This window comes from Oncorhynchus clarkii, chromosome 17 (genome assembly GCF_045791955.1).
Source record: "Oncorhynchus clarkii lewisi isolate Uvic-CL-2024 chromosome 17, UVic_Ocla_1.0, whole genome shotgun sequence".
In the NCBI taxonomy this organism is placed as follows: Eukaryota; Metazoa; Chordata; class Actinopteri; order Salmoniformes; family Salmonidae; genus Oncorhynchus; species Oncorhynchus clarkii.
Genome location: NC_092163.1, coordinates 24839783 through 24864167, shown reverse-complemented (window position 1 = coordinate 24864167; position 24385 = coordinate 24839783). Strand labels below are relative to the sequence as shown.

The following is a 24385-nucleotide window of genomic DNA, read 5'->3' as shown; positions in this document are numbered from 1 at the left end:
ACTACACACAAACTGAAGGTCGAAAAAAGGCTGCCTAAGTATGATCCCCAATCAGAGACAACGATAGACAGCTGCCTCTGATTGGGAACCATACCCGGCCAACAAAGAAATAGAAAAACTAGAATGCCCACCCAAATCACACCCTGACCTAACCAAATAGAGAAATAAACAGGCTCTCTAAGGTCAGGGCGTGACAACGGTAGACCATTCCATTCTTTTGGGCCGGCTAAGGCGTATTGGTGTCTCTAAGGGGTCTTTGGGCTGGTTTGCTAACTACCTCTCTCAAAGAGTACAGTGTATAAATTCAGAAAATCTGCTCTCTCAGCCACTGCCTGTCAAGGGAGTACCCCAAGGCTCGATCCTAGGCCCCACGCTCTTCTCAATTTACATCAACAACATAGCTCAGGCAAAAGGAAGCTCTCTCATACATTTATATTTATATTTTTATGGGTATTGTTTTTTATTCCTAGCCCCCGTCCCTGCAGGAGGCCTTTTTGGTAGGCCGTCATTGTAAATAAGAATTTGTTCTTAACTGACTTGGCTAGTTAAAAAACTTTTTTTTTTTTTTTTTTTAAATAGACCTTCTCTTTGCATGACTGACGCTGAAAGATAAATTCCAGATACACATATTTTAGCATTATTATACATTAGATGCGAAATGGCATTCTGCAATATCACTACACACAGTTCATACAGTAATGTTAGCTAGCCATCTAACATCAGCTAGCTAACAGCAAGCTTTAACTTTGTCTTTTTGTCTAGACATGTAGCTAACCAGCTAAACAATTAACCATCATCCCAATCCATAGAGTACTAGTAATACAAACCGATTGTCATAGCTAGCTGAAGTTAACCAATTAGGTTCAATGTTTGCCAGCTAACATTATGCTATAACTAGCAATGCGAAATGGCAATCTGAGAAAACATCGCTAACATTACACACAGTTCATACACAATGCTAGCTAGCCATCCATTTTACGTCAGCTAACATTAGCTAGCTAACAGGAAACTTTAACATGTAACGTTAACATTGGCTAGCTAAACAATGAACTATAATCCCAAACCATAGAGTACTAGCAATACAAACCGATTGTCATAGCTAGCTCAAGTTAACCATCGAAACTTCAGCTAGCTAGTTAGCTAACAGCAAGCTTTAACTTGCAATGAAAACAACTTTCTGACTAAATCAGAAACGTATAATAACAAACTGTAAGTAGACTCTCTTTCCCATATACATGGATGAAAGCTTCACAGCAGACTGCAACCCCTTTCATTAAATTAGACCTGTGTCGTTTCCATTTTGTATGTACAGCTTGCTTGGCCCATTGTTGTTGTATCAAGTCACTCTGGTTCACACTGACCATGTGCAATGCCACAAGAAACATCTTAAGCTTTAGCCCCCACCCAAACTCTGACCATTTTACTCGCCCTAGCAGAGCTGGTTAGGCTGTTTTCATGTTATCCAGAAAATCTTCCACATTTTGGAAAAGTCACTGTAGTCATGACAGATTACTCTGATGACGAAGTAGTGGATGTCGGCTAACATCACCAGATTGCTGCTTTCAATGTCAATTACAGCAGGTCTTTGTGCTGAATATTTTTACTTATGAGTCACTTGACCGAAAACATGGTAATTACTTAATCATTTTTATTCTGAAAATATGTCTATGTACTGGTAGAAAAATGTACACACTCCAATCCAACTCATAAAAATGTACTTTTCTGACATGTTGCAGACTGTAGTTGTAATTGTATTTTTGTCAAAGTTATTTCAGAGATTGGCAGCACAACTGAAAAAAAGACGAACTGCAGACACTTGCAATTGGATCACAACCATTGACCCGACACTACCGGGAAGATTGATACCAAAGATGATCTATATATTGACAAGATATTGGACCGTCTGCTCAAACAATGGGCATACATGTCCGCAAAGGCAGAAGGCGGAAGGGAAACTTCTAGCCAATGAGGGCATATAAGCATGTGAACAATTGGCTCAACTTATATCAGTACATTCGTAACAACCTGAACATTACGAAACTTATATTCGATCAAATACGCCTCACTTAGCAATTACATTTTATATTGACCAAATTCGACACACTATACAAAAAATCCTCACTTGGTATGCTTCTCGCGCAGAAAGATTTGGGACGGAGTCAGTCCTCTCGCTTCTCCCTTTCCGCCAGTCGATACCATAGAGAATGATAGAAGGCTCGAGTGTCCAAAAGGTCGTTTTAGCATGGGCGTCCACCTTGCTTCCGCCATTTTAAAGCAGTAAAAAAGTTGTCAACTGGGTGGGAATTCCTATGGGTTGTAGGCTCAATGGCGCTGCCCATTTTTGTCAAAGGCGCTCTAATAGCACAGAAATAACGATGAGTCCTCTGCCTATATGTGCTGCCAATGTTGTCAATGACACTATAATAGTACAGCTATAACAATGAGTCCTTTATCTATCTCTATGGCCAATACACTGTCGAAATGCTTGCTGGGATACCTGTCATGGCGGCGTCCTGTGAAGGGTTGAAATGGATGTTTGATATCGCTGAACGTGTAATGCAAATGGGATTGAAAACCACATTAACAATGTGGTGAAACGGGGTAGCCTAAATCACAAGGTGAGTTCCTCGGATTTGTGTTATTGCTAGTGGGTAGCTAGCCACATAAAATCATGGCATCTAGCTAGCTAACTCCCCCAAATGACTCCAGCTAACTTACTATGAAGTCCAGTGCAGTGAACTGTGGTGTTTTGGACACTGTCGCCACAGAGTTTGACAACCATATTTGCAGTCTCTGTTAACTGCAGTGTAACAGAACAATTTTGTACGGGCGTGGCTGAAGTGCGTCAAGGTTTGATTTGCCCGATAACCCGGTTCAAGTTTCCCATTTCCTCCATCTTTGAAGTGGGTGCAACAACACAAGCTGTGCTAAGGTCAACCACGTCTGTTGCGTTTCAGGTTCTTTTTTTCTAGTGTCTTCAGGCGTTCTACAAATCTTTGCAGCCTGACTGTAATAAAGAACACCTGGAACTCGATTTTATAATCCTAGCTCTATATTTTTTTCAAATGTAATTTGTTCCTTAAACTAAATGGGCAAATTAGCTTCCCAGAAGATACTGACCCTACCGTTACACTTGTTTACACTGAGCTGCACTGGAGTCAGAACGCAATCATGGTTACATTAAGACACAGTGGAGCCAGCGTGAGATATGTGTCAGAAAACATACCTCAATGCAGGGCTGGAATATGTCACTGTACTTCAAATTTGATCTTTATCTGCACTGCTCCACCGAGAAGTTTGAAATACTGCACATTTTCCTGGAAAACTGCCCCTTTTGTCCTCATGTTAGTTAATAGTAGCCACTGCTGCCATTTTGGAATGGCAGTGTTAGCCAGTATGCAAAGTTGATATTCATGTAATAAGGAATTCCCTTTGACCACGCCCACAAATTGGGGGAAAACAAACACTATTTCCAAATGACCCACATTGTAAAAGAGCCAACTTTGTGTTGATTTTTATGTTATACAGAAATAACAAAACATGATGAAAACCTACGGTGTGTGATGCTCCCACATAGGGAAATAGAAGCACGGTGGCTTCAGGTTTTTCGATGTGGGGACCCACAGGCCCCTTTTCATAATGTTGCTAGCAAACCACATGGCAAATGGTAGTTAACCTACTGTACAGCACGACTGCAGATGCCAATGTGAAATGAAAATAACAATTCTGTTTTTTTTAGCACTGAAATGAATCGGGCGACCTCCCTGATAAGGAGGGTGAGACTGATAACCCATACCGACCCTACACTGGTTGCAAACTACCTCCCTTTCCCTATCTTTGCTCCAGCTTGGACCCCTGCACCTCCACTGACCTGCCACCATGCCAGATTCCTTGCTACTAAGCAGGTGAGACATAGGGGCAAGTTTTGAGTTGAAGAAAACATATTCAGACCCCTTGACTTCTTCCACATTTTGTTATGTTACTGCCTTATTCTATAATGTAAATTGTTTCCTCATCAATCTACACACAATCCACAATTAAAGCGAAAAATAGGTTTTGAGGAATGTTTATAAAAACAGATACCTTATTTACATAAGTATTCAGACCCTTTGCTATGACACTCAAAATTGAGCTCAGGTGCATCCTGTTTCCATAGATCATCTTTGAGATGTTTATACATCTTGATTGGAGTCCACCTGTGGTAAATACGATTGATTGGACATGATTTGGAAAGGTACACACCTGTCTATATAAGATCCCACAGTTGACAGTGCATGTCAGAGCAAAACCAAGCCATGAGGTTGAAGGAATTGCCGTAGAGCTCCGAGACAGGATTGTGTCGAGGCACAGATCTGGGGCATTGAAGGTCCCCAAGAACACAGTGGCGTCCATCATTCTTAAATGCAAGAAGTTTGGAACCACCAAGACTCTTCCTATAGCTGGTCGCCTGGCCAAACAGCAATCAGGGGAGAAGGGTCTTGGTCAGGGAGGTGACCAAGAACCCAATGGTCACTGACAGAGCTCCAGTTCCTCTGTGCTGTGGAGATGGTTGTCCTTATGGAAGGTTCTCCCATCTTTGCTGCAGTCCACCAACAAGGCCTTTAGTAGAGTGGCCAGATGGAAGCCACTCCTCAGTAAATGGCATATGACAGCCCGCTTGGTTTGCCAAAAGACACCTAAAGGACTCTGACCATGAGAAATAATATTCTCTGGTCTGTTGAAAGCAAGATTGAACTTTGGCCTGAATACCAAGCGTCACTTCTGGAGGAAACCTGGCACCATCCCTACAGTGAAGCATGGTGGTGGCAGCATCGTGCGGCAAGGACTGGGTGACTAGTCAGGATCAATGGAAAGATGAACAGAGCAAAGTACAGAGAGGTCCTTGATGAAATCTGCTCAGGACCTCAGACTGGGGCAAAGCTTCACCTGCCAACAGGACAACAACCCTAAGCACACAGCCAGAACCCGGACTTCTACCTAATCTAACATCTCTGGAGAGACCTGAAAGTAGCTGAGCAGCGACGCTCCCTATCCAACCTGACCGGGTTTGAGAGGATCTGCAGAGAAGAATGGGAGAAATTCCCCAAGTAAAGTTGTGCCAAGCTTGTAGCGTCATTCCCAAGAAGACTCGATGCTGTAATTGCTGCTGACGGGTCTTCAACAAAGTACTGAGTTAAGGGTCTGAATACTTATGTTAATGTCATATTTAAGTGTGTGGATTGATGATGGAAAAAAACAATCCATTTTAGAATAAGGCTGTCACGTAACAAAATGTGGAAAAAGTCAAGGGGTCTGAATACTTTCCTAATGCACTGTAAATGCAAATGATAAGAAATGTAATAGGCCTTGAAAATAGAGATCATGTGGTTGTGGTCTTTCCTTATGCTTTTAGATCCATTAACATTTTTTTTCATGTCTTTTTTTTCTAGGGTAAAGGCCATAGTAAAGTTCAGAAAGTCAAACCGAAGCAGGACAAACAGGAAGTAGAAATAAAGCAGAAGATGACGGTGTCTGCACTGGCTCAAGCTATGAACAAAGACTTTGGTAAGGCTGATTAAATTTAATGTATAATCATTCAATAGTCTTTAAAGTCATTATTTATTTTACTGAATTATGGTATGAAGTATTGAGTGTGTTCCAAGATGATTAAACTTGTCCAATAAGAAACGCTTGTTTTTGTTTTCCATTCTAAAACGTTTCGCTACGGTGTACACTAATGAATACAACGCAGGTCTGATGTGTAGTACTGATTTGAACAGCGTACCATTTATTCCATAGATCATGTCTTTGAGGCTCTGCTCAACACCTCAGTGGACCTGGATTCCCTAGAGCCCCACTCTGTTCTGGAGGAGCAGTGGATCAAGGAGGTTGTGAAGAGATCTGGGATGAAGTTCAAGTGGGCCAAGCTGGTGGAGTCCAAAGAGCGTGAGAACAAAGACACTCAGAGAAGGTAGAAGACCTGTCTTGTCGGCTGATTGTTAGAAGGGTGGTTAATAGAGTATTTTGGTTGACAGATGCTGGACATTTCAAAACAAAACCTCTTGAGAATTGGTTGTTGGCCGTCTAGGCATTAGGGTAAAAAGGGCTCATTACCATCCAGGTACTGACATTCCCATTCAAGCTCATACCTGGATAAAACCCAAGTTATGAATATGAACTTTTTTTAAAACATTTTATTATATTTAGAGTTTTTTTTATTTTCACATGAATGAACATACAAAGTAGAAACAGAAGTTGCATCTGAATGTAAATCAATGTTTATTCTAGAGCTCCACCAGATCCGGCCGTCCTGGTGTCTCGTCCTCCTGTCGTCACCATAATGGGCCACGTAGATCACGGAAAGACCACTCTGCTGGACAGCCTTAGGAAGAGCCAGGTGGCTGCGGGGGAAGCAGGGGGCATCACCCAGCACATTGGGGCCTTCCTGGGTAGGGAAACACCTAGACTCCACAATACGTTTTTTTTAGTGGAATGTTTAGTGATCATAAAACTAGCTGCTAGTAGTAGTGAATCTTACAGAATCTAGCTGAATTAATCAAGGGAATCATATTAATATTGTATGAAAATGTTGACTAACACCGGAAGCTCCCCTCAGACCTGTCCCCATATCCACTCTTTGCTTGAGGCTTGAGACCACCTGTCGATGCAGATCATTGCAAGGCTAAACTGTATAAGTTATTTGTCAACCTGGTGCTATGATGCCTCATAGCAATACATATTTTGAATATACCAAATTTCTCGGTGAGGTTAGATTTATCTTCACAGAGTTCAGAAGGTTCCATCCTGATTTCTCTCTGCAGTTCAACTTCCTTCGGGGGAAAAGATCACCTTCTTGGACACCCCAGGGCACGCAGCCTTCTCCGCCATGAGGGCCCGTGGAGCTTTGGCCACCGACATTGTCATCCTGGTTGTTGCTGCAGATGACGGAGTCATGAAGCAGACGATTGAATCCATCCTACATGCCAAAAAAGCCCAAGGTACTGTCATATTTCATATTGGTATTTCTATGCAACTATAACACATTTTGGGTGACATCTTTGAGGGACATTAATATTTTTATAGATTAAATAACCCTAACTTGTAGGGATTGATGGCATTCAATCCAAACTGCAGCTGGCGATAGCATCATGTACAACACATATTCCTGCTGTTCACTTTAAATCTATATACACTGAACAGAAATATAATCGCAACATGTAAAGTTTGACCCATGTGTCATGAGCTGAAATAAAATATCCCAAAAATGTTCCATACACACAAAAACTTTTTTCTCAACTTTTGTACACAAATGTGTTTACATCCCTGTTAGTGAGCTCCTTTGCCAAGATCTTCCACCCACCTGAAATGTGTGGCATATCAAGAAGCTGATTACACAGGTGCACCTTGTGCTGGGGACAATAAAAGACCACTCTGAAATATGCCATTTTGTCACACAACACAATGTTACAAATGTCTCAAATTGAGGGTGCGAGCAATTGGTATGCTGACTGCAGGAATGTCCACCAGAGCTGTTACCAGATAATTGAATGTGCATTCCCTACCATAAGCCACCCCCAATGTTGTTTTGGAGAATTTGACAGTACGTCCGACCGGCCTCACAACCACAGACCACGTGTATGGCTTCGTATGGGCGACGTCAACGTTGTGAATAGAGTGCCCCATGGTGGGGTTATGGTATGGGCATGCATAAGCTACGGACAATGAACACAATTGCATTTTATCGATGGCAATTTGAATGCACAGAGATACCGTGGCGATGTCCTGAGGCCCACTGTCGTCCCATTCATCCGCCACCATTACCTCATGTTTCAGTATGATAATGCACAGTCCCATGTCGCAAGGATCTGTACACAATTCCTGGAAGCTGAAAATGTCCCAGTTCTTCCATGGCCTGCATACTCACCAGACATCACCCATTGAGCATGTTTGGGATGCTCTTGATCGACGTGTACGACGGCGCGTTCCACTTCCTGCCAATATCCAGCGACTTCGCACTGCCATTGAAGAGGAGTGGGACAAAATTCCACTGGCCACAATCAACAGCCTGATCAACTCTATGTGAAGGTGTCGTGATGCATGAGGCAAATGGTGGTCACACCAGATACTGGCTTGTTTTCTGATCCACACCCCTATTTTTTCTTTTTTTCTTTTTTTGGGGGGTATCTGGGACCAACAGATACATGTCTGTATTCTCAGTCATGTGAAATCCATAGATTAGGACTTAGTGAATTTAATTCGACTGATTTCCTTATATGAACTGTAACTTGTGTTTTTTATATTTTTGTTCAGTATAAATCATCACTGCCTTTTCATGGCTAACGAGACGTTTCAATATATAACATTGTTGGTCTGAACAAGGCTCCCAATGAGCTCATTTAATGACAGTTCATTATTGTATGCCTTTTATGTACCTGAATAGTAAAATTGGTGGGGGGGGGGGTTTGGTGTGTCTGCAGTGCCAATCATTGTGGCAGTGAACAAGTGTGACAAGCATCAAGCTGACCCAGCGCGTGTGAAGCAGGAACTACTATCCCATGATGTGGTATGCGAGGAGTATGGAGGAGAGGTTCAGGCTATCCACGTTTCTGCCCTGAAGGTGAGTTCCTCATCCATAGGAAGGAGGTTTACTTTTTTAATACACTGCTCAAAAAAATAAAGGGAACACTTAAACAACATAATGTAACTAACTCCAAGTCAATCACACTTCTGTGAAATCAAACTGTCCACTTAGGAAGCAACACTGATTGACAATACATTTCACATGCTGTTGTGCAAATGGAATAGACAACATGTGGAAATTATAGGCAATTAGCAAGACACCCCCAATAAAGGAGTGGTTCTGTAGGTGGTGACCACAGACCACTTCTCAGTTCCTATGCTTCCTAGCTGATGTTTTGGTCACTTTTGAATGCTGGTGGTGTTTTCACTCTAGTGGTAGCATGAGACGGAGTCTACAACCCACACAAGTGGCTCAGGTAGTGCAGCTCATCCAGGATGGCACATCAATGCGAGCTGTGGCAAGAAGGTTTGCTGTGTCTGTCAGCGTTGTGTCCAGAGCATGGAGGCGCTACCAGGAGACAGGCCAGTACATCAGGAGACGTGGAAGTGGCCGTAGGAGGGCAACAACCCAGCAGCAGGACCGCTACCTCCGCCTTTGTAGAGGAGCACAAAGGAGGAGCAGGAGGAGCCCTGCAAAATGACCTCCAGCAGGCCACAAATGTGCATGTGTCTGCTCAAACGGTCAGAAACAGACTCCATGAGGGTGGTATGAGGGCCCGACGTCCACAGGTGGGGGTTGTGCTTACAGCCCAACACCGTGCAGGACGTTAGGCATTTGCCAGAGAACACCAAGATTGGCAAATTTGCCACTGTGCTCTTCACAGATGAAAGCAGGTTCACACTGAGCACGTGACAGACGTGACAGAGTCTGGAGACGCCGTGGAGAACGTTCTGCTGCCTGCAACATCCTCCATCATGACCGGTTTGGCGGTGGGTCAGTCATGGTGTGGGGTGGCATTTCTTTGATGTGAGGTAGAGGTAGCCTGACTGCCAGAGGTAGCCTGACTGCCATTAGGTACCGAGATGAGATCCTCAGACCCCTTGTGAGACCATATGCTGGTGCGGTTGGCCCTGGGTTCCTCCTAATGCAAGACAATGCTAGACCTCATGTGGCTGGAGTGTGTCAGCAGTTCCTGCAAGAGGAAGGCATTGATGCTATGGACTGGCCCGCCCATTCCCCAGACCTGAATCCAATTGAGCACATCTGGAACATGTCTCGCTCCATCCACCACAGACTGTCCAAGAGTTGGCGGATGCTTTAGTCCAAGTCTGGGAGGAGATCCCTCAGGAGACCATCTGCCACCTCATCAGGAGCATGCCCAGGCGTTGTAGGGAGGTCATACAGGCACGTGGAGGCCACACACACTACTGAGCCTCATTTTGACTTGTTTTAAAAAGTTCATATTGCAAATGTACGGTCCCTTACTAGACGTCCGAAATCGTTTGTAAAATTTGCGGTCGGCGTCGGGCCGTGCGGTAGGGCCAGACCTACCGGGAAGTCATCAAATGAACTTTGTCGGACATTCGGTTTCCGTTTTATAAAATAAACAAGTTTTTGACCGTTTTTCCGCTATCCCGGAAATTCCCACAAGAGGGCATACGGAATCATATGGCAATTTGGCAAAACATCACGAATCACGACGGGGCCTTATCTCGAAAACGGAAAATATTTCGAAGCCGAAACTTGGTGAGCGTAGGTTTGGCATAATGGGCAGTTGGCCCCGAACAAGATGGCGTCTAGGCCTCGACGGTTTTTGAGTTATGGCCATTTTTCTGGGATTAAAGGTCCAAAATGGAAATAGAGAAATTATTTTTCCACTTCAGGTCAAAGTCAAGGAGCCTCCGGTGTCAATAAAAAAAGAACCAGACATTTATCTATCGTCATTTAAGAGAAACGGAACAATGACAACTTGGCGATGTTCACAAATAGGCGTTTTTTTTTTCAACGGTTACAGATCCAGTTGCAGGGTGTTCATACAAATCTTTTTAAAGTGTGCTGCGGAGCTCTGCGAGATTTCTGTGATTTTCTATGATTTTCTGAAATAACACACACATACTAAACCCTCCGTAAATAACTCAGTTCTTAACGTAAAGACTTAACTCAGGATTCTGTAAAAGCATACCCTAATGAGGATATGACTTATTCCTGTGCCAACCGGAAGTGCCATAATTGGTGTCTCAGGGGCTGTTTCGAAGGGTTAAAAAAGTCAGATCTGTCCAAAACTTCATGTGATTAGGCAACCCCCATGAACTGTAAATCAGTCATTTTTCCCCAAAAAAATCAAAGGAAAAAAAAATCACACTAAAACACAACTTGGATGGAGGGACGTATTGGGGTGCGTAGAGACAGACAGTGGCTGCAATAGTTAGCTTTGTTCGAGCTAAAAAAGAACCGTCAGACCTAGAGTTCCGAAACTTTAGAAACCTGTTCTAGACCTCCGGTCGATGGTGCGTGGTGAGTTACGTGGCTCTAGACGGTTCTCGGACCGAGAAACAGCCTCGTACATTTGCAATACCTTCAATTCATTTTGACCATTATGAAAATGACGACGTTTAGAAAAGTCTCAGAGACGCAAGGCTAGGTGCATTGAAACCGGCTCGGCCCATAGAGACGGACCCCAACGTTTCTGTCCGATAGCTCGTTCAAGGACCCCGTAGCAAGTCATGGAAAATAGTGGATTTTCAGCACCAATTAGGGTTTTTCTCGGACACCAAATGACCTATCGAGCCGAAACTTGGGATTCGGGGTCGCCTCAGCTAGGCCAACACATAACATAAGAAATGGACCCGCAGCTAGAACGTAACTACGTGTTTTGTGGTTTTTTTATGGTTTGCACCGAAGGCGATGTGAATTTTGGGCCAGCTCTGAAGTATGTAATAGTTGGCTACTAAACGAGTTGGAAAAAGTGGGTTTGGTGTCAGTTTGTATCAGTTTGGTGTCAGAATGATATCTAATTGACTGATGGACTCTTGTCCACTTGACTCTTGTACATTTGCAATATGTTTAAACAGTGAGGTACCATCACCAAAAGCGACATTCTGAAATCAACCCAAACGAGCGCTTGAGATGACCCAGAATCACTGCAAAGCCATCCCGAGTTCATCGGGCCAGTCAATTTCACATTCCTGCAGGATTTTTATAGCATGACCAATTCGTGATGGTACCTGCCCATTGAAACATATTGCAAATGCACAGTGACTTTGAAAAAGTAAGGAAACATAAACAAATGGACATAATAAAATCATTTTTTTTTTTTTTTTGGGTGACCAGTTGCACGTGCATTTGCAATATGATTCTATAGTGAAAAAACATCACCAAAAGCGACATTCTGAAATCAACCCAAACGAGCGATCGAGATGACCCAGAATCACTGCAAAGCCATCCCGAGTTCATCGGGCCAGTCAATTTCACATTCCTGCAGGATTTTTATAGCATGACCAATTCGTGATGGTACCTGCCCATTGAAACATATTGCAAATGCACAGTGACTTTGAAAAAGTAAGGAAACATAAACAAATGGACATAATAAAATCATTTTTTTTTTGGGTGACCAGTTGCACGTGCATTTGCAATATGATTCTATAGTGAAAAAACATCACCAAAAGCGACATTCTGAAATCAACCCAAACGAGCGATCGAGATGACCCAGAATCACTGCAAAGCCATCCCGAGTTCATCGGGCCAGTCAATTTCACATTCCTGCAGGATTTTTATAGCATGACAAATTCGTGATGGTACCTGCCCATTAAAACATATTGCAAATGCACAGTGACTTTGAAAAAGTAAGGAAACATAAACAAATGGACATAATGAAATCATCATTTTTTTTTTTTCGGTTACCAGTTGCACGCGCATTTGCAATATGATTCTATAGTGAAAAAACATCACCAAATGGACATGATGAAATCAACACAACGAGTGATGGAAATGAACAACTATCACTGCCCGGCCGTCCCGAGTTCATCAGTTCAGTCAATTTTGGCCCCAAAAAAATTGACTTGACTTCCTATGAAATCATATTGCAAATGGACAAATCATATTCCTTATGCACAAGTAAAAAAAAAAAATTATGATAATAACATTTTACAAAATTATATTCATACACTTCTTACACATGATTAATTGTCTTAAAATCGAAACAATTTCGAAAAACGGTCCAGAAAGCACTTTAAGGGTGTGTGAAGTTTTTTATAAAATTGACATTTTTGACTTTTGACTTTTGACTTCCTATGAAATCATATTGCAAATGGACAAAACATATGCCTTATGCGCATGTAATTTAAAAAAAAATAATTTGATAACAAAATTGGACAAAAGTATATTCATACAGTTCTTACACATGTGTAATTGACGAAAAACGGCCCAGAAAGCACTTTTTTAAGGGGTGAAAAGTTTTTGAAAAAAAAATCCTTTTTTCAAAATTTTGCTTTTGGATGTTGACTTGGGTTGCATTTCCAATATGAAAAACCCCGGTGGAGCGCACTCGCCCCCTGTTGGATTTTTGAGGTGTTACAATTGGCAATTGCCATATGGCATTTGCCATATACTTTGCACGAATCAACGCCGCTTTGGGTGGTATTGGACATTGTGTATATGGTTTGTCCAATGCCAATATCTTGCCATTCATTTTTGTCCAATTCAGGGGGGTATTCCCTTACATCAAAGTTGGATCAGCCTGTAGTGTGGTTTTCCACTTTAATTTTGAGTGTGACTCCAAATCCAGACCTCCATGGGTTGATAAATTTGATTTCCATTGATAATTCTTGTGTGATTTTGTTGTCAGCACATTCAACTATGTAAAGAAAAAAGTATTTAATAAGAATATTTCATTCATTCAGATCTAGGATGTGTTATTTTAGTGTTCCCTTTATTTTTTTGAGCAGTGTATATCATTGAATATATAAAATGGACTCATTTCCATTGTTCTCATTTATTACAGCAGACCAGGTGGGAAACAAAATGTCAGACATTTAGCAAGCCTAATGTGTGTGTGTGTGTGTGTGTGTGTATGTATATATGCATATGTTTGTTAATTGGATTCTGCCCCTTGTCTCATCTTGGGGGTTAGTCCGCCAAACATGGTCCAGCCTTAATACAAACACTACTGCCCACTTAAGTCATTCCTGTAATGTGCTTATTATGCATTTGTCACTGTCTGTTTTTGTCCCTCAATAGTTGTCTAAAGTTGGTAAATGTGGATAAAAATGTATGGATTAAAACTGTCTGGCCCTGCCTAATTCACCTATTTGTGCAAGTCGGTGCATAATGCCAAAGCCATGACATTAAAAAACAACAATATGATTCCATAGGGGAACAATCTGCTGGAGCTGGCAGAGGCCACGGTGACCCTGGCGGAGGTGATGGAGCTGAAGGGTGACCCGACAGGCCTAGTGGAGGGCATCATTATCGAGAGCCGCTCGGATAAGGGCAAGGGGTGCGTCTCCCCATGGCACAGCCACGGATGAGAGAATGAGCTTAGCATTTGGTTGTTGGAATGGTTGCACCAAGCCTTCTAGCTCGATTTAATCGGGTTACAAAACTGCCAACATTCACACAAAATCACAACCTAAAAGCATTATATTGTCAAATGCATATAATCCATTACAATTTGAGTGAAGTTATTGGAGTAACGGAAATAGTAAACATTTCAAATGAATGTCCGTTCAATAAGATGCTGCTTACAAATACATTTTTACAAATGATTTCCTGTTTTGCAGGCCAGTTACGACAGCAATTGTCCAGCGAGGCACGTTAAAAAAGGGCTGCACTTTGGTTGCGGGGAAGACATGGGCCAAGGTGCGCTTCTTGTTTGACGAGAATAACTGCACAGTGAAGGAAGCTGGGCCGAGCACTGCTGTGGAGATAGTGGGGTGGAAGGAGCTCCCCTCTGCCGGCGAGGAGATCCTGGAAGTAGAGTCTGAGGTAATCTCTCCTGGACAGACATAACATAAATGTAACGTCTTTCCTTGGACAGTGAGATGAGGAACAATGGTTCCTGTGAACCTATTTACGGTGTACCTCTCCCCCAGAACCTTAACCAGTAGCCAGCGTTTCGGCAAGATTTTGGTTGTGGGTTGCCGAAATTAAGTCTGAGGTGACATATATTGCATTATTAGAAGAGTAGAGGAATTCTAAAGCCTGTGTGGATCAGCCAACTACGAATTTGGTAGTCATACAACCCAGCCTCAAAGCAATATCTGGACGTTTTTATTTATTTATGAGAATGAGGAGTACCGGTATTACAGTTGGAATAGGCCTTATCTGATTCATTAATTGCCTTCATGCTGCGCTGTATTGGCCGTCACAGGTGCACTATAGATACACACGGCGAGGCATGGCTTAGTGTGACCACGCCTCAGAGCAGAGTACGGACGTAGGGTACTCCCATGTAATTAGCCTAACTTTAAACTACTGACACTTTTTGGTAGTTTCAATAAACATTTTCAGTAGCTTCATTATTAACATAATTCGCTGCCACAACAAGTGATTTGAGTGATACTTATTCTGCCACTCTGCGTTACCCGACCTGTTAACACTGACCTTAAACCTGTCACGTTATACTTACGTCACTGTTTGTTTACCCCTAGCTTTTTCGCTGGTTAGCCCGCTGGCTAGCGAGAGAAGTTAATCTCAATCTAATTCGCTAGTTTTAGATCTGCCAAATAACTACTTCCAGTCTTTTTGCCTTAGTCAGTGCATTCAACTAAGTTTAGTTTATCACCGTGTAATGTTGATGTTCCCTCTGCACAAAGCAGCATAAAACATAAGGCTAGTCATCATACACTGATAAAATATTCAAATCAAATTTATTTATAAAGCCCTTCTTACATCAGCTGATATCTCAAAGTGCTGTACAGAAACCCAGCCTAAAACCCCAAACAGCAAGCAATGCAGGTGTAGAAGCACGGTGGCTAGGAAAAACTCCCTAGAAAGGCCGGAACCTAGGATGAAACAGAGAGGAACCAGGCTATGAGGGGTGGCCAATTCTCTTCTGGCTGTGCCGGGTGGAGATTATAACAGAACATGGGCAAGATGTTCAAATGTTCATAAATGACCAGCATGGTCAAATAATAGGTCTGGGACAGGTAGTACGTGGTGAACAAGTCAGGATTCCATAGCCGCAGGAAGAACAGTTGAAACTGGAGCAGCAGCACGGCCAGGCGGACTGGGGACAGCAAGGAGTCATCAGGCCAGGTAGTCCTGAGGCATGGTCCTAGGGCTCAGGTCCTCCCGAGAGAGAAAGAGAGAGCATACTTAAATTCACACAGGACACTGGATAAGACAGGAGAAATCCTCCAGATATAACAGACTGACCCTAGCCCCCCGACACAAATATTGGAGGCTGAGACAGGAGGGGTCTGGAGACACTGGGGCCCCATCCAACGATACCCCTGGACAGGGCAAAACAGGCAGGATATAACCCCACCCACTTTGCCAAAGCACAGCCCACATTACACTAGAGGGATATCTTCAACCTACCATTCTGAGACAAAGCCGAGTATCGCCCACAAAGATCTCCGCCACGGCACAACCCAGGGGGGCGCGCCAACCCGGACAGGAATATCACGTCAGTGACTCAACCCATTCAAGTGACGCACCCCTCCTAGGGACGGCATGGAAGAGCACCAGTAAGCCAGTGACTCAGCCCCTGTAATAGGGTTAGAGGCAGAGAATCCCAGTGGAGAGAGGGGAACCGGCCAGGCGGAGACGGCAAGTGCCTTTCCGTTCACCCTCACACTCCTGGGCCAGATTACACTCAATCATAGGACCTACTGAAGAGATGAGTCTTCAATAAAGACTTAAAGGTTGAGACAGAGTCTGCGTCTCTCACATGGGTAGGCAGACCATTCCATAAAAATGGTGCTCTATAGGAGAAAGCCCTGCCTTCAGCTGTTTGCTTAGAAATTCTAGGGACAGTAAGGAGGCCAGAGTCTTGTGACCGTAGCGTACGTGTAGGTATGTACGGCAGGACCAAATCAGAGAGATGGGTAGGAGCAAGCCCATGTAATGGTTTGTAGGTTAGCAGTAAAACCTTGAAATCAGCCCTTGCCTTAACAGGAGGCCAGTGTAGAGAGGCTAGCACTGGTGTAATATGATCACATTTTTTGGTTCTAGTCAAGATTCTAGCAGCCGTGTTTAACACTAACTCAAGTTTATTTAGTGCTTTATCCGCGTAGCCGGAGAGTAGAGCATTGCAGTAGTCTAACCTAGAAGTGACACAAGCATGGATTAATTTTTCTGCGTCATTTTTGGACAAAGTTTCAGATTTTTTGCAGTTACGTAGATGGAAAAAGCTGTCCTTGAAACAGTCTTGATATGTTCGTCAGAAGAGAGATCATGGTCCTGAGTAACGTATTGTCTTTCCTTACTTATTACTGGTAAAGCCCCAATTCAGAGTACAAGCATATCTCAGACCATAGTCACTTTTGAGCTCTGAGTTATGGTTTTGTCTCGTCTGTTAATATATCTGTTGTGACACCATATTACCCCATTCTATCGATCTTTATCCACTCAACTATAGAAAAGAGCAAGGGAGGTGGTGGACTGGCGGTGCTACCAGGAGGAACAGGACAAACTGAAGGAGGACATGCAAGCCATTGAGGTAAAGCAACGGGAGCACCAAGAGAGCTATAAGAAGGAGCGAGAGCCCCTGGCCCACCTCAGCTGGAGGCAAAGGAAGTCTGCTCTGTACAAGGCCAACAAAAAGCTCATGGCCATGCGGCCCAGCGAGAAGTTGGAGTCCCAAGAGCTCTCCCTACCACTCATTGTCAAAGGTGACTAGATCAATGAATGAATCTGAATAACTCAATGACATGGCTAGACAATTCAATTACAGAACAGAAAAGAAAAGCTCCTAATTAAAATCATATTTCAATATTTATATTAAATGCATCATGAAATAACTAAATTAATCACAAAATATTAAAAAAATAATGCTATGAATAATTATAATAAAGCATATGCCATTTCATACCGACTTGTCTTTTGCCACTGCAGGTGATGTGGATGGCTCTGTCGAGGCTATCCTGAACATCTTGGAGAGCTACGATGCGCATCACCAGTGCCAGATGGAGGTGGTCCACTTTGGCATCGGAGATGTTTCCGAGAACGATCTCAACCTGGCCGAGACCTTCTCAGGTGCATCCTCCACACATCACACCATGTCATTGAAAAGGGAGATGTTTGGTCTCAATAGAAGACTGAAATGCCGGCATCACTGCTGTAGTTAGAATGCCCCATGAGTACATTCTAACTGTCTTAAGAGTTATTATCCAATACTCAACTTAAAACACATCTGGTTTACTTTCACTTCAACAAACTTTGTTTGTAATGATTTTAACCCTTTACACTCATGGGAATTGGCCTATATGGAAGTGTTTCTTACAGAATACATTTGAATGGTATAAGCATGATGGCAATTAAAAGGGAACATTTTGGTGATTATGGGGAAATTATTAGACCAAAGTCTAGGACATAATAATTCACCTGACGAAAGACTGAATCCAAACATGACACCGTTGATTGTATGTGTATTTTACATTTACTGTACTTTTCACAGCATTAGCCAATAACGAAATCTGAAAATACTCTGGATACATTCAGTAACATAATAAGAATATTAATTGAAATGGTGGAGTAGGTGCAACATAAGACAATAAAATGACAAAGGTTAGAGTGAGAGGACTAACTGGTGTCTCTGACGTGACCACACACTTCTCCAAAGTAATTTCAATGCACTTCCATGACTCAAAAGAGTCTTCAACTATAAGGTCATTTTTTTGAGCTCTCCTAGCTGTGCTGTTGAAGATCTAGAGCAAGCATACTTGTTTTGTTTGGAACACAACCCTGCATCCCCGCCGTCACACAATTACTGTTGTTTACACAATCCAAAAACTGACCATTTTTACAAATCGCCGAAAGCAAACATGACTAGCTAAGGTATGAAATACGATCTTACAGTGTTAGACTTTCACAGCAAATTTTCTTCACAATAGACAAACAGGCTCATTCTGTTCAGAACAACCCAGGGTATGACGCCATGTAATCTTCTAACTACATCAAACATGGTGATCATAAATATATATGACATGAGTTTTATGATATGGAAATGTCAAGTGCACATTTTGACTCCATTGGAGGGATGGGGGCAACTTCTTGTCACGTTGCAGTGCTCATGTTCAGAATGGCTGTCAGTCGAAACCAATACAGCGCTGTGAAGCCTGAGCTCTGACGTCATTTATAATATTTTACTATATAGCCAATTTAGGTGCTTCTCAGTGCCCAAATGTGCCATTTTTCAACCTGTCTACGGGTACAAGGTTAAAGGGCTATAACCAGTTAAATATCATCTAAATATTATTTCCCTCACATTCCATTGTTTAATGTCCCTTCAAGCATGTGCTCTTGTATCCCCTCGATCTGTCTGCTTACCTGTTATATAAGTGTTTTATTATATCCCCTATATTTAAACTTTTGAAAATGAAAAATAAGTCTTATTGGTAAACTAATGTTTTAAGGTCTTTTTTATTTTATGTTGACAAATGTTTTGTTTATTGTTATAGTAACACTTGCTATTTCTTCCCATGACCAGGCACCATATACGGCTTCAATGTGGGTGTCAATAAGTCCATTCAGCAAATGGCCACTAAGAAAGGCATCATGCTAAAGATGCACAAAGTTATCTACAAACTCATCGACGACCTAAAGGACGAGCTGAGCAGTAAACTCCCTCCGTCTGTGAAGGAGAATGTGATCGGTGTGTGTGTGTGGTATTTTAATTTAATAAATCAGGGTAGTCAACACAGGCGATTGTTACCGAGTGTTCTTGGGAGTCCTGGGATACATCGAATCAATAAACGTACACATGACATAGTAATTGTCAAAAATGACATACTGTAGTGGTCAAATAAATTGGCACTTTTGCAATGGAGCAGAATATTCAGTTCTCTTTCAAAACATGTCTCATGGCTATTTTTACTGTGTAGGCACCTGCAATTTACACAGGTGAGGTAAATTATACCGTTAACAAGAATCACTTAAGTCTCCAACCAGATTAATTTGAATTCTGAGTAATTCAGTTCAGGACTTTTTTTCTTCTTTTGAATTGAAAACATTTTCTGTAACTTTTTGGGGATCCTATGCAGTTGTAAATCAAACACACACACGTGGGAACACAAAGTTTTCCCCATTTCAACTTATTTTAGAAGAAATAGTGAATCATGCAAGGATATGTATTCCTGTATATCGGTAGTGTTAGTTGCTTTGTTTGCTGGTTTGCATGCAGTTTAAAAACACTGGATAACTGTTTTCACTAAACTGGGAATAGACTGTGCTAGAAACCCTAATGTATTGTTTGCATCTCACACAGTTTGGGTTACTGTTTTGAATCCCAGTTCTGACGGGTGAAAAAGAGAGAGAAAATCTGGTGGTAGTGATCTTAACTTAACCCCCTAAACTGCTCATTGGGCGCTGCATTGTGGCTGCCCTCTGCTCCAGCCTCTTCAACCTAATGTGTGTTTGTGTAGCGGAGGGGTTAGGTACAGCAGAAGACCGATTTCCGTCTCGTATGGATTGAAAGTATTTTTCCTCGTCTTCTCTTTCTAGGGGAGGCATCTGTCCTGGCCATGTTTGACGTGACTGTTGGGAAGAAGAAAGTGCCTGTCGCCGGCTGTAGAGTCCAGAAGGGTCAGCTAGATAGAAAGATGAAGTTCCGACTGGTCCGAGGCCGAGACGTCATCTGGGAGGGTAAGCAAGAGAGCGCCAAGACCTACTACCATACCAACTAGCTAAAGGGAATGTCACTCATCCGGGATCCTTACTGCGGTTCAATATCTAGCTGATACTTTTAAATACATTAAAAAAGAGGAGATGCCAACACCTCTGGTTCCATGGTTGCCATGGCACTGTAGCCCAGGCAGAGAGCTCTGTAAATATTGTACATATGTTTATTAGTATTTTTTTTTTGTGCATTTTTTAAATGTATTTTGGGGGGGATTTGGCTGCTCTAGGGTTTGATCACTATATCCTGTAGACTCTCAGACTTGCAGGATTGTGATGAAAAGTCCATATTTGGGCTTGTTAGCTAGCTAGCTTGCTGTTTGGATTAAAATAATGTGACTTTTTGTTTAATCTGTTTGGAAGTATTACACCAAGGATTGCATGCTGTGTCCAGGGATAGCTGAGGAAGTTCAGGGACTGTTCAGGGAATGCGCCTAACCACTGCCAAGATGTGGTGGCTTTTCATGCGTTTTTCAGACCTAATACTTTCTTACTTTTTATGCGCTTTGGGATTCTTTAAAGCACTATACAAGTTCCGAAATATATTAATTATTATTAGATCTGTAACCCAAGTATGCCTAGTAGGCTAGGTCTACTGTGTAGCTTATGTTTGTACATTGTTTAAGCCATTTATTTAAGAGGACCACAATGGTAATATGTTTTTTTGTGTCATCCCCAATTTTAAAAGCATTATCCACATGTGTGGTTGTATTGTGTTTTAAATTATCAAATATATCTAACCTTTTCCTTTATGAAATAGGATGTTATCTAAATGAGCACCTCATTCCATAGAAGCCTTTTAGGAGCGTCTGCATATCTACACTATACTTTCAAATACATATTTTTAAGTATGTGAAATTCTGTATTTACTATCAATGCTCCATACTGGTAATTAGTCAAACCGGTTGCTTAGTGTATACAGATAATGTCATATGTTAAACCTGTGGCTTATTTTGTATGTACTCTGACGACGGGTCACCCTTATTCTTGAGTCAGTCACAAATACATTTGGTGAAAGTTGGTTTCTTATTCTTGATTAGAGTGAAAACTGTGTGCGGTGTCTTGTATTACCTGCAGGCTCCTTGACAGCATTGAAGCACCACAAAGATGATGTCCAGATGGTGAAGACTGGGATGGAGTGTGGCCTCTCTGTGGATCAGGACATCGAGTTTAGACCTGGAGATGAAGTAGTGTGCTACGAAGAGACTGAGACGAGGCAAACAATTTCCTGGGATCCAGGATTTTAGGACATGCTATGGATATTGGCCTCATCAGGTGAAAAATCCATGATCTGAATTGAGGGAGTATTATTTATGCTAGAGACGGTTGAGCATTCCAAGACTTCGCATTTACATGTACAATTGTGAATGTCATGACTAATTGAATTTGAGGTGTTGTACTGACTGCTCTGCTTGATGTAATAAAATTGTTTCTAGTAAGATTTTATTTTTTTCAAGTGATATGAGCGTACAGTACTTGTATCTGTACCAGCAGTGGCTTTATTTGTGTTCTACAATTGGACAGATTTTCTTTGCTTTGGGCTCACTGATTTTGAGTTAATATTCTATAAGAGGAACAGGAGCTCAAGCAGTGGAAAATCAGGTGCTGGTACTCTGCTCCAGTGAGCTCCTGCTCAAGTCAAGCACTGCATATACAGCACATCATTTTCCAAGAGACGAAGTGTAAATACCTATTACAATAAAAAATAAAATAATAATGTGCATATCGTTTAAGGTAATAAATATGCTGTTATGTTGAAAAGTTATGCACACACTACATGTAGCAGGGCCTAACTCCACTCACATCTCTCAGCTGTCTGCATTGCCCTGATGCCTTTAGTTTCTGGCAATTTTTTTTTAGCTTTTTAAAAAAATACACAACTGTAGTGTCCAAATGGGCCAGCATCCCTGTGGAACGCTCTACTTTGTAGAGTCTGTGCCCTGATGAATGCCCTGTTTCGCCCTTATTAAAAAAATAAAAAATAAAAATAAATAAACGCAGCAGATCGGCTCGTGAAACGCACACTAGGCACTGATTAGACCAGCAAGCTGTCAATCAACACAGGTCGGGTGAGCTAGCGAAGAGATTTCTGATTTGCTGTACAGCTATAGGATCGGGTGCAGCGCAAACTTCAAATTGTAGGAAGAGGGGATTGCCATAAATAAATATGAAGCTCCAGAAATTGGTCCCGGCGGGAGCGCAGGACACTGTGCTAGTTTAGCCAGCTAGTCCTAAGGAGGACTCCGTGTCCGACACTGTGTGCTAGCTAGTTAGCAAGCTATGCACATGATGTCGCTAGCTAGTTAGTTTGCTAGCATAAAGTGTTGCCCCAGCCTCCCACCTGCTGTGCTAGCGTAAGGAGGGGATGACCCATAGACAGTGTGTTTCGCCCCCCTGTCTGTTGGGCACTGTTTTCCCACAGTTCTGTTAACGACGGTGAGGGCAGGCGGGAGCGAAGGACACTGTCTACCTGTATCGCTCCTGCTAGCTAGCAAGAATGACTGGTAGGTGGGGACAAAACAATTCAGATAATACTTTTATTGTCCGTTTGACCCACATTCAAAAGCGTCACGGCGCAGTGGTTAAGGGCACTGTACTGCAGCGCCAGCTGAGTCCCTGGGTAACCGGCCGCGACCGGGAGGTCCGTGGGGCGACGCACAATTGGCCTAGCGTTGTCCGGGTTAGGGAGGGATTGGTCGGTAGGGATCTCCTTGTCTCATCGCGCACCAACGACTCCTGTGGCGGGCCGGGCGCAGTGCGCGCTAGCCAAGGTGGCCAGGTGCACCGTGTAGCCTCCGACATTGGTGCGGCTGGCTTCCGGGTTGGATGCGCGCTGTTTTAAGAAGCAGTACGGCTGGTTGGGTTGTGTATCGGAGGACGCATGACATTCAGCCTTCGTCTCTCCCGAGCCCGTACGGGAGTTGTAGCAATGAGACAAGATAGTAGCTACTACAACAATTGGATACCACGAAATTGGGGAGAAAAAGGGGTAAAATAAAAAAAAAAAAAAAAAAGCGCCACACAAGCATGATCCAAAGATTAGGCAGAGACTCATTTAAAGGATAATAGTTGGGCCAAATTAAACCTCAAAATGTCATGGATGAGGAGGACAAGAGATCTCTTACCATTAAGGCCTGGCTGGAAAACAGACAGTCCCTCAGAGATTTTTTAATATTACCTTAGTTGTGGCCGGAGGGATGTCTGGGTCTTAGCCGAGTGAAAAGGCTCATCTGGGTCACGGCACCAAATGTTGTTCACACTCATATTCATCATGTGACCTTGTATTGAAGGCTGAGCTTCTTCAAATTACTAAGATATTGCATAATTAGAATGCTATCTGGCAGCAATATCATTGCCTGTGAAGCTGTTTTTGTGCAAAGCAATGATGACAGCACATGTTTCCTTGCAGGTAACCATGGTTGACAGAGGAAGAACAATGATTCCAAGCACCACCCTCCTTTTGAAGCTTCCAGTCTGTTATTTGAACTCAATCAGCATGACAGAGTGATCTCCAGCCTTGTCCTCGTCAACACTCACACCTGTGTTAACGAGAGAATCACTGACATGGTGTCAGCTGGTCCTTTTGTGGCAGGGCTAAAATGCAGTAAAAATGTTTTTGGGGGATTCAGTTCATTTGCATGGCAAAGAGGCACTTTGCAATTAATCTGATCACTCTTCATAACATTCTGGAGTATATGCAAATTGCCATCAAACAAACTGAAGCAGCAGACTTTGTGAAAATTAATATTTGTGTCATTCTCAACTTTTGGCCACGACTGTCCACCAGGGTACACCACAAATTAGTTTACATTTTCTAATGTTTGTTAGCTATCTACTAGCCAATATTGCTACTCTGATGTACAGCAAACGTTTATGCTTGGTGTCTGCTAAATGGCTGGGACATTTTGGAGCACACTTATCTCTTAGACACATAAATGCATCTATGTATTTTCTCTGTAAACTGATTTGCATTTCTGCGGTGAGGTGGGGCTAACTAAATGAGAAATAGCAATCCAGGAGAAATGGAAGTACAGCATACTTTGTGAT

General features: G+C 42.5%; 1 protein-coding gene across 2 annotated transcripts; it reads left to right on the top strand.

Annotated features, from left to right (window-relative positions):
* The first annotated feature begins 2463 nt into the window (after window positions 1-2463).
* On the top strand, window positions 2464-24374 carry LOC139370600 (mitochondrial translational initiation factor 2). 2 transcript variants are annotated; one of them, XM_071110184.1, is made up of 15 exons: window positions 2472-2618; window positions 3740-3905; window positions 5430-5544; window positions 5779-5950; window positions 6268-6428; window positions 6801-6977; window positions 8457-8596; window positions 13870-13994; window positions 14278-14482; window positions 17082-17334; window positions 17558-17698; window positions 19152-19316; window positions 20165-20305; window positions 21416-21613; window positions 23748-24374. In XM_071110184.1, the coding sequence occupies exons 2-14, from the start codon at window positions 3747-3749 to the stop codon at window positions 21583-21585; spliced, it is 2124 nt and encodes a 707-aa protein (XP_070966285.1). In that variant the 5' UTR covers window positions 2472-2618; window positions 3740-3746; the 3' UTR covers window positions 21586-21613; window positions 23748-24374. The 2 variants fall into 2 exon arrangements, with proteins under 2 accessions (XP_070966284.1, XP_070966285.1); XM_071110183.1 differs by lacking the exon at window positions 23748-24374 and having other exon boundaries at window positions 2464-2618; window positions 21416-22334.
* Window positions 24375-24385: the final 11 nt, after the last annotated feature.

What these genes read in the sequence shown, in the direction of transcription:
- LOC139370600 (XM_071110184.1), top strand. Translation starts at nt 3,747, where the DNA reads ATGAATCGGGCGACCTCCCTGATAAGGAGGGTGAGACTGATAACCCAT. An exon ending in AGCTATGAACAAAGACTTTG is followed by an intron (nt 5,545 to 5,778) that starts GTAAGGCTGATT and finishes TTTATTCCATAG; the next exon opens with ATCATGTCTTTGAGGCTCTG. An exon ending in AACAAAGACACTCAGAGAAG is followed by an intron (nt 5,951 to 6,267) that starts GTAGAAGACCTG and finishes TGTTTATTCTAG; the next exon opens with AGCTCCACCAGATCCGGCCG.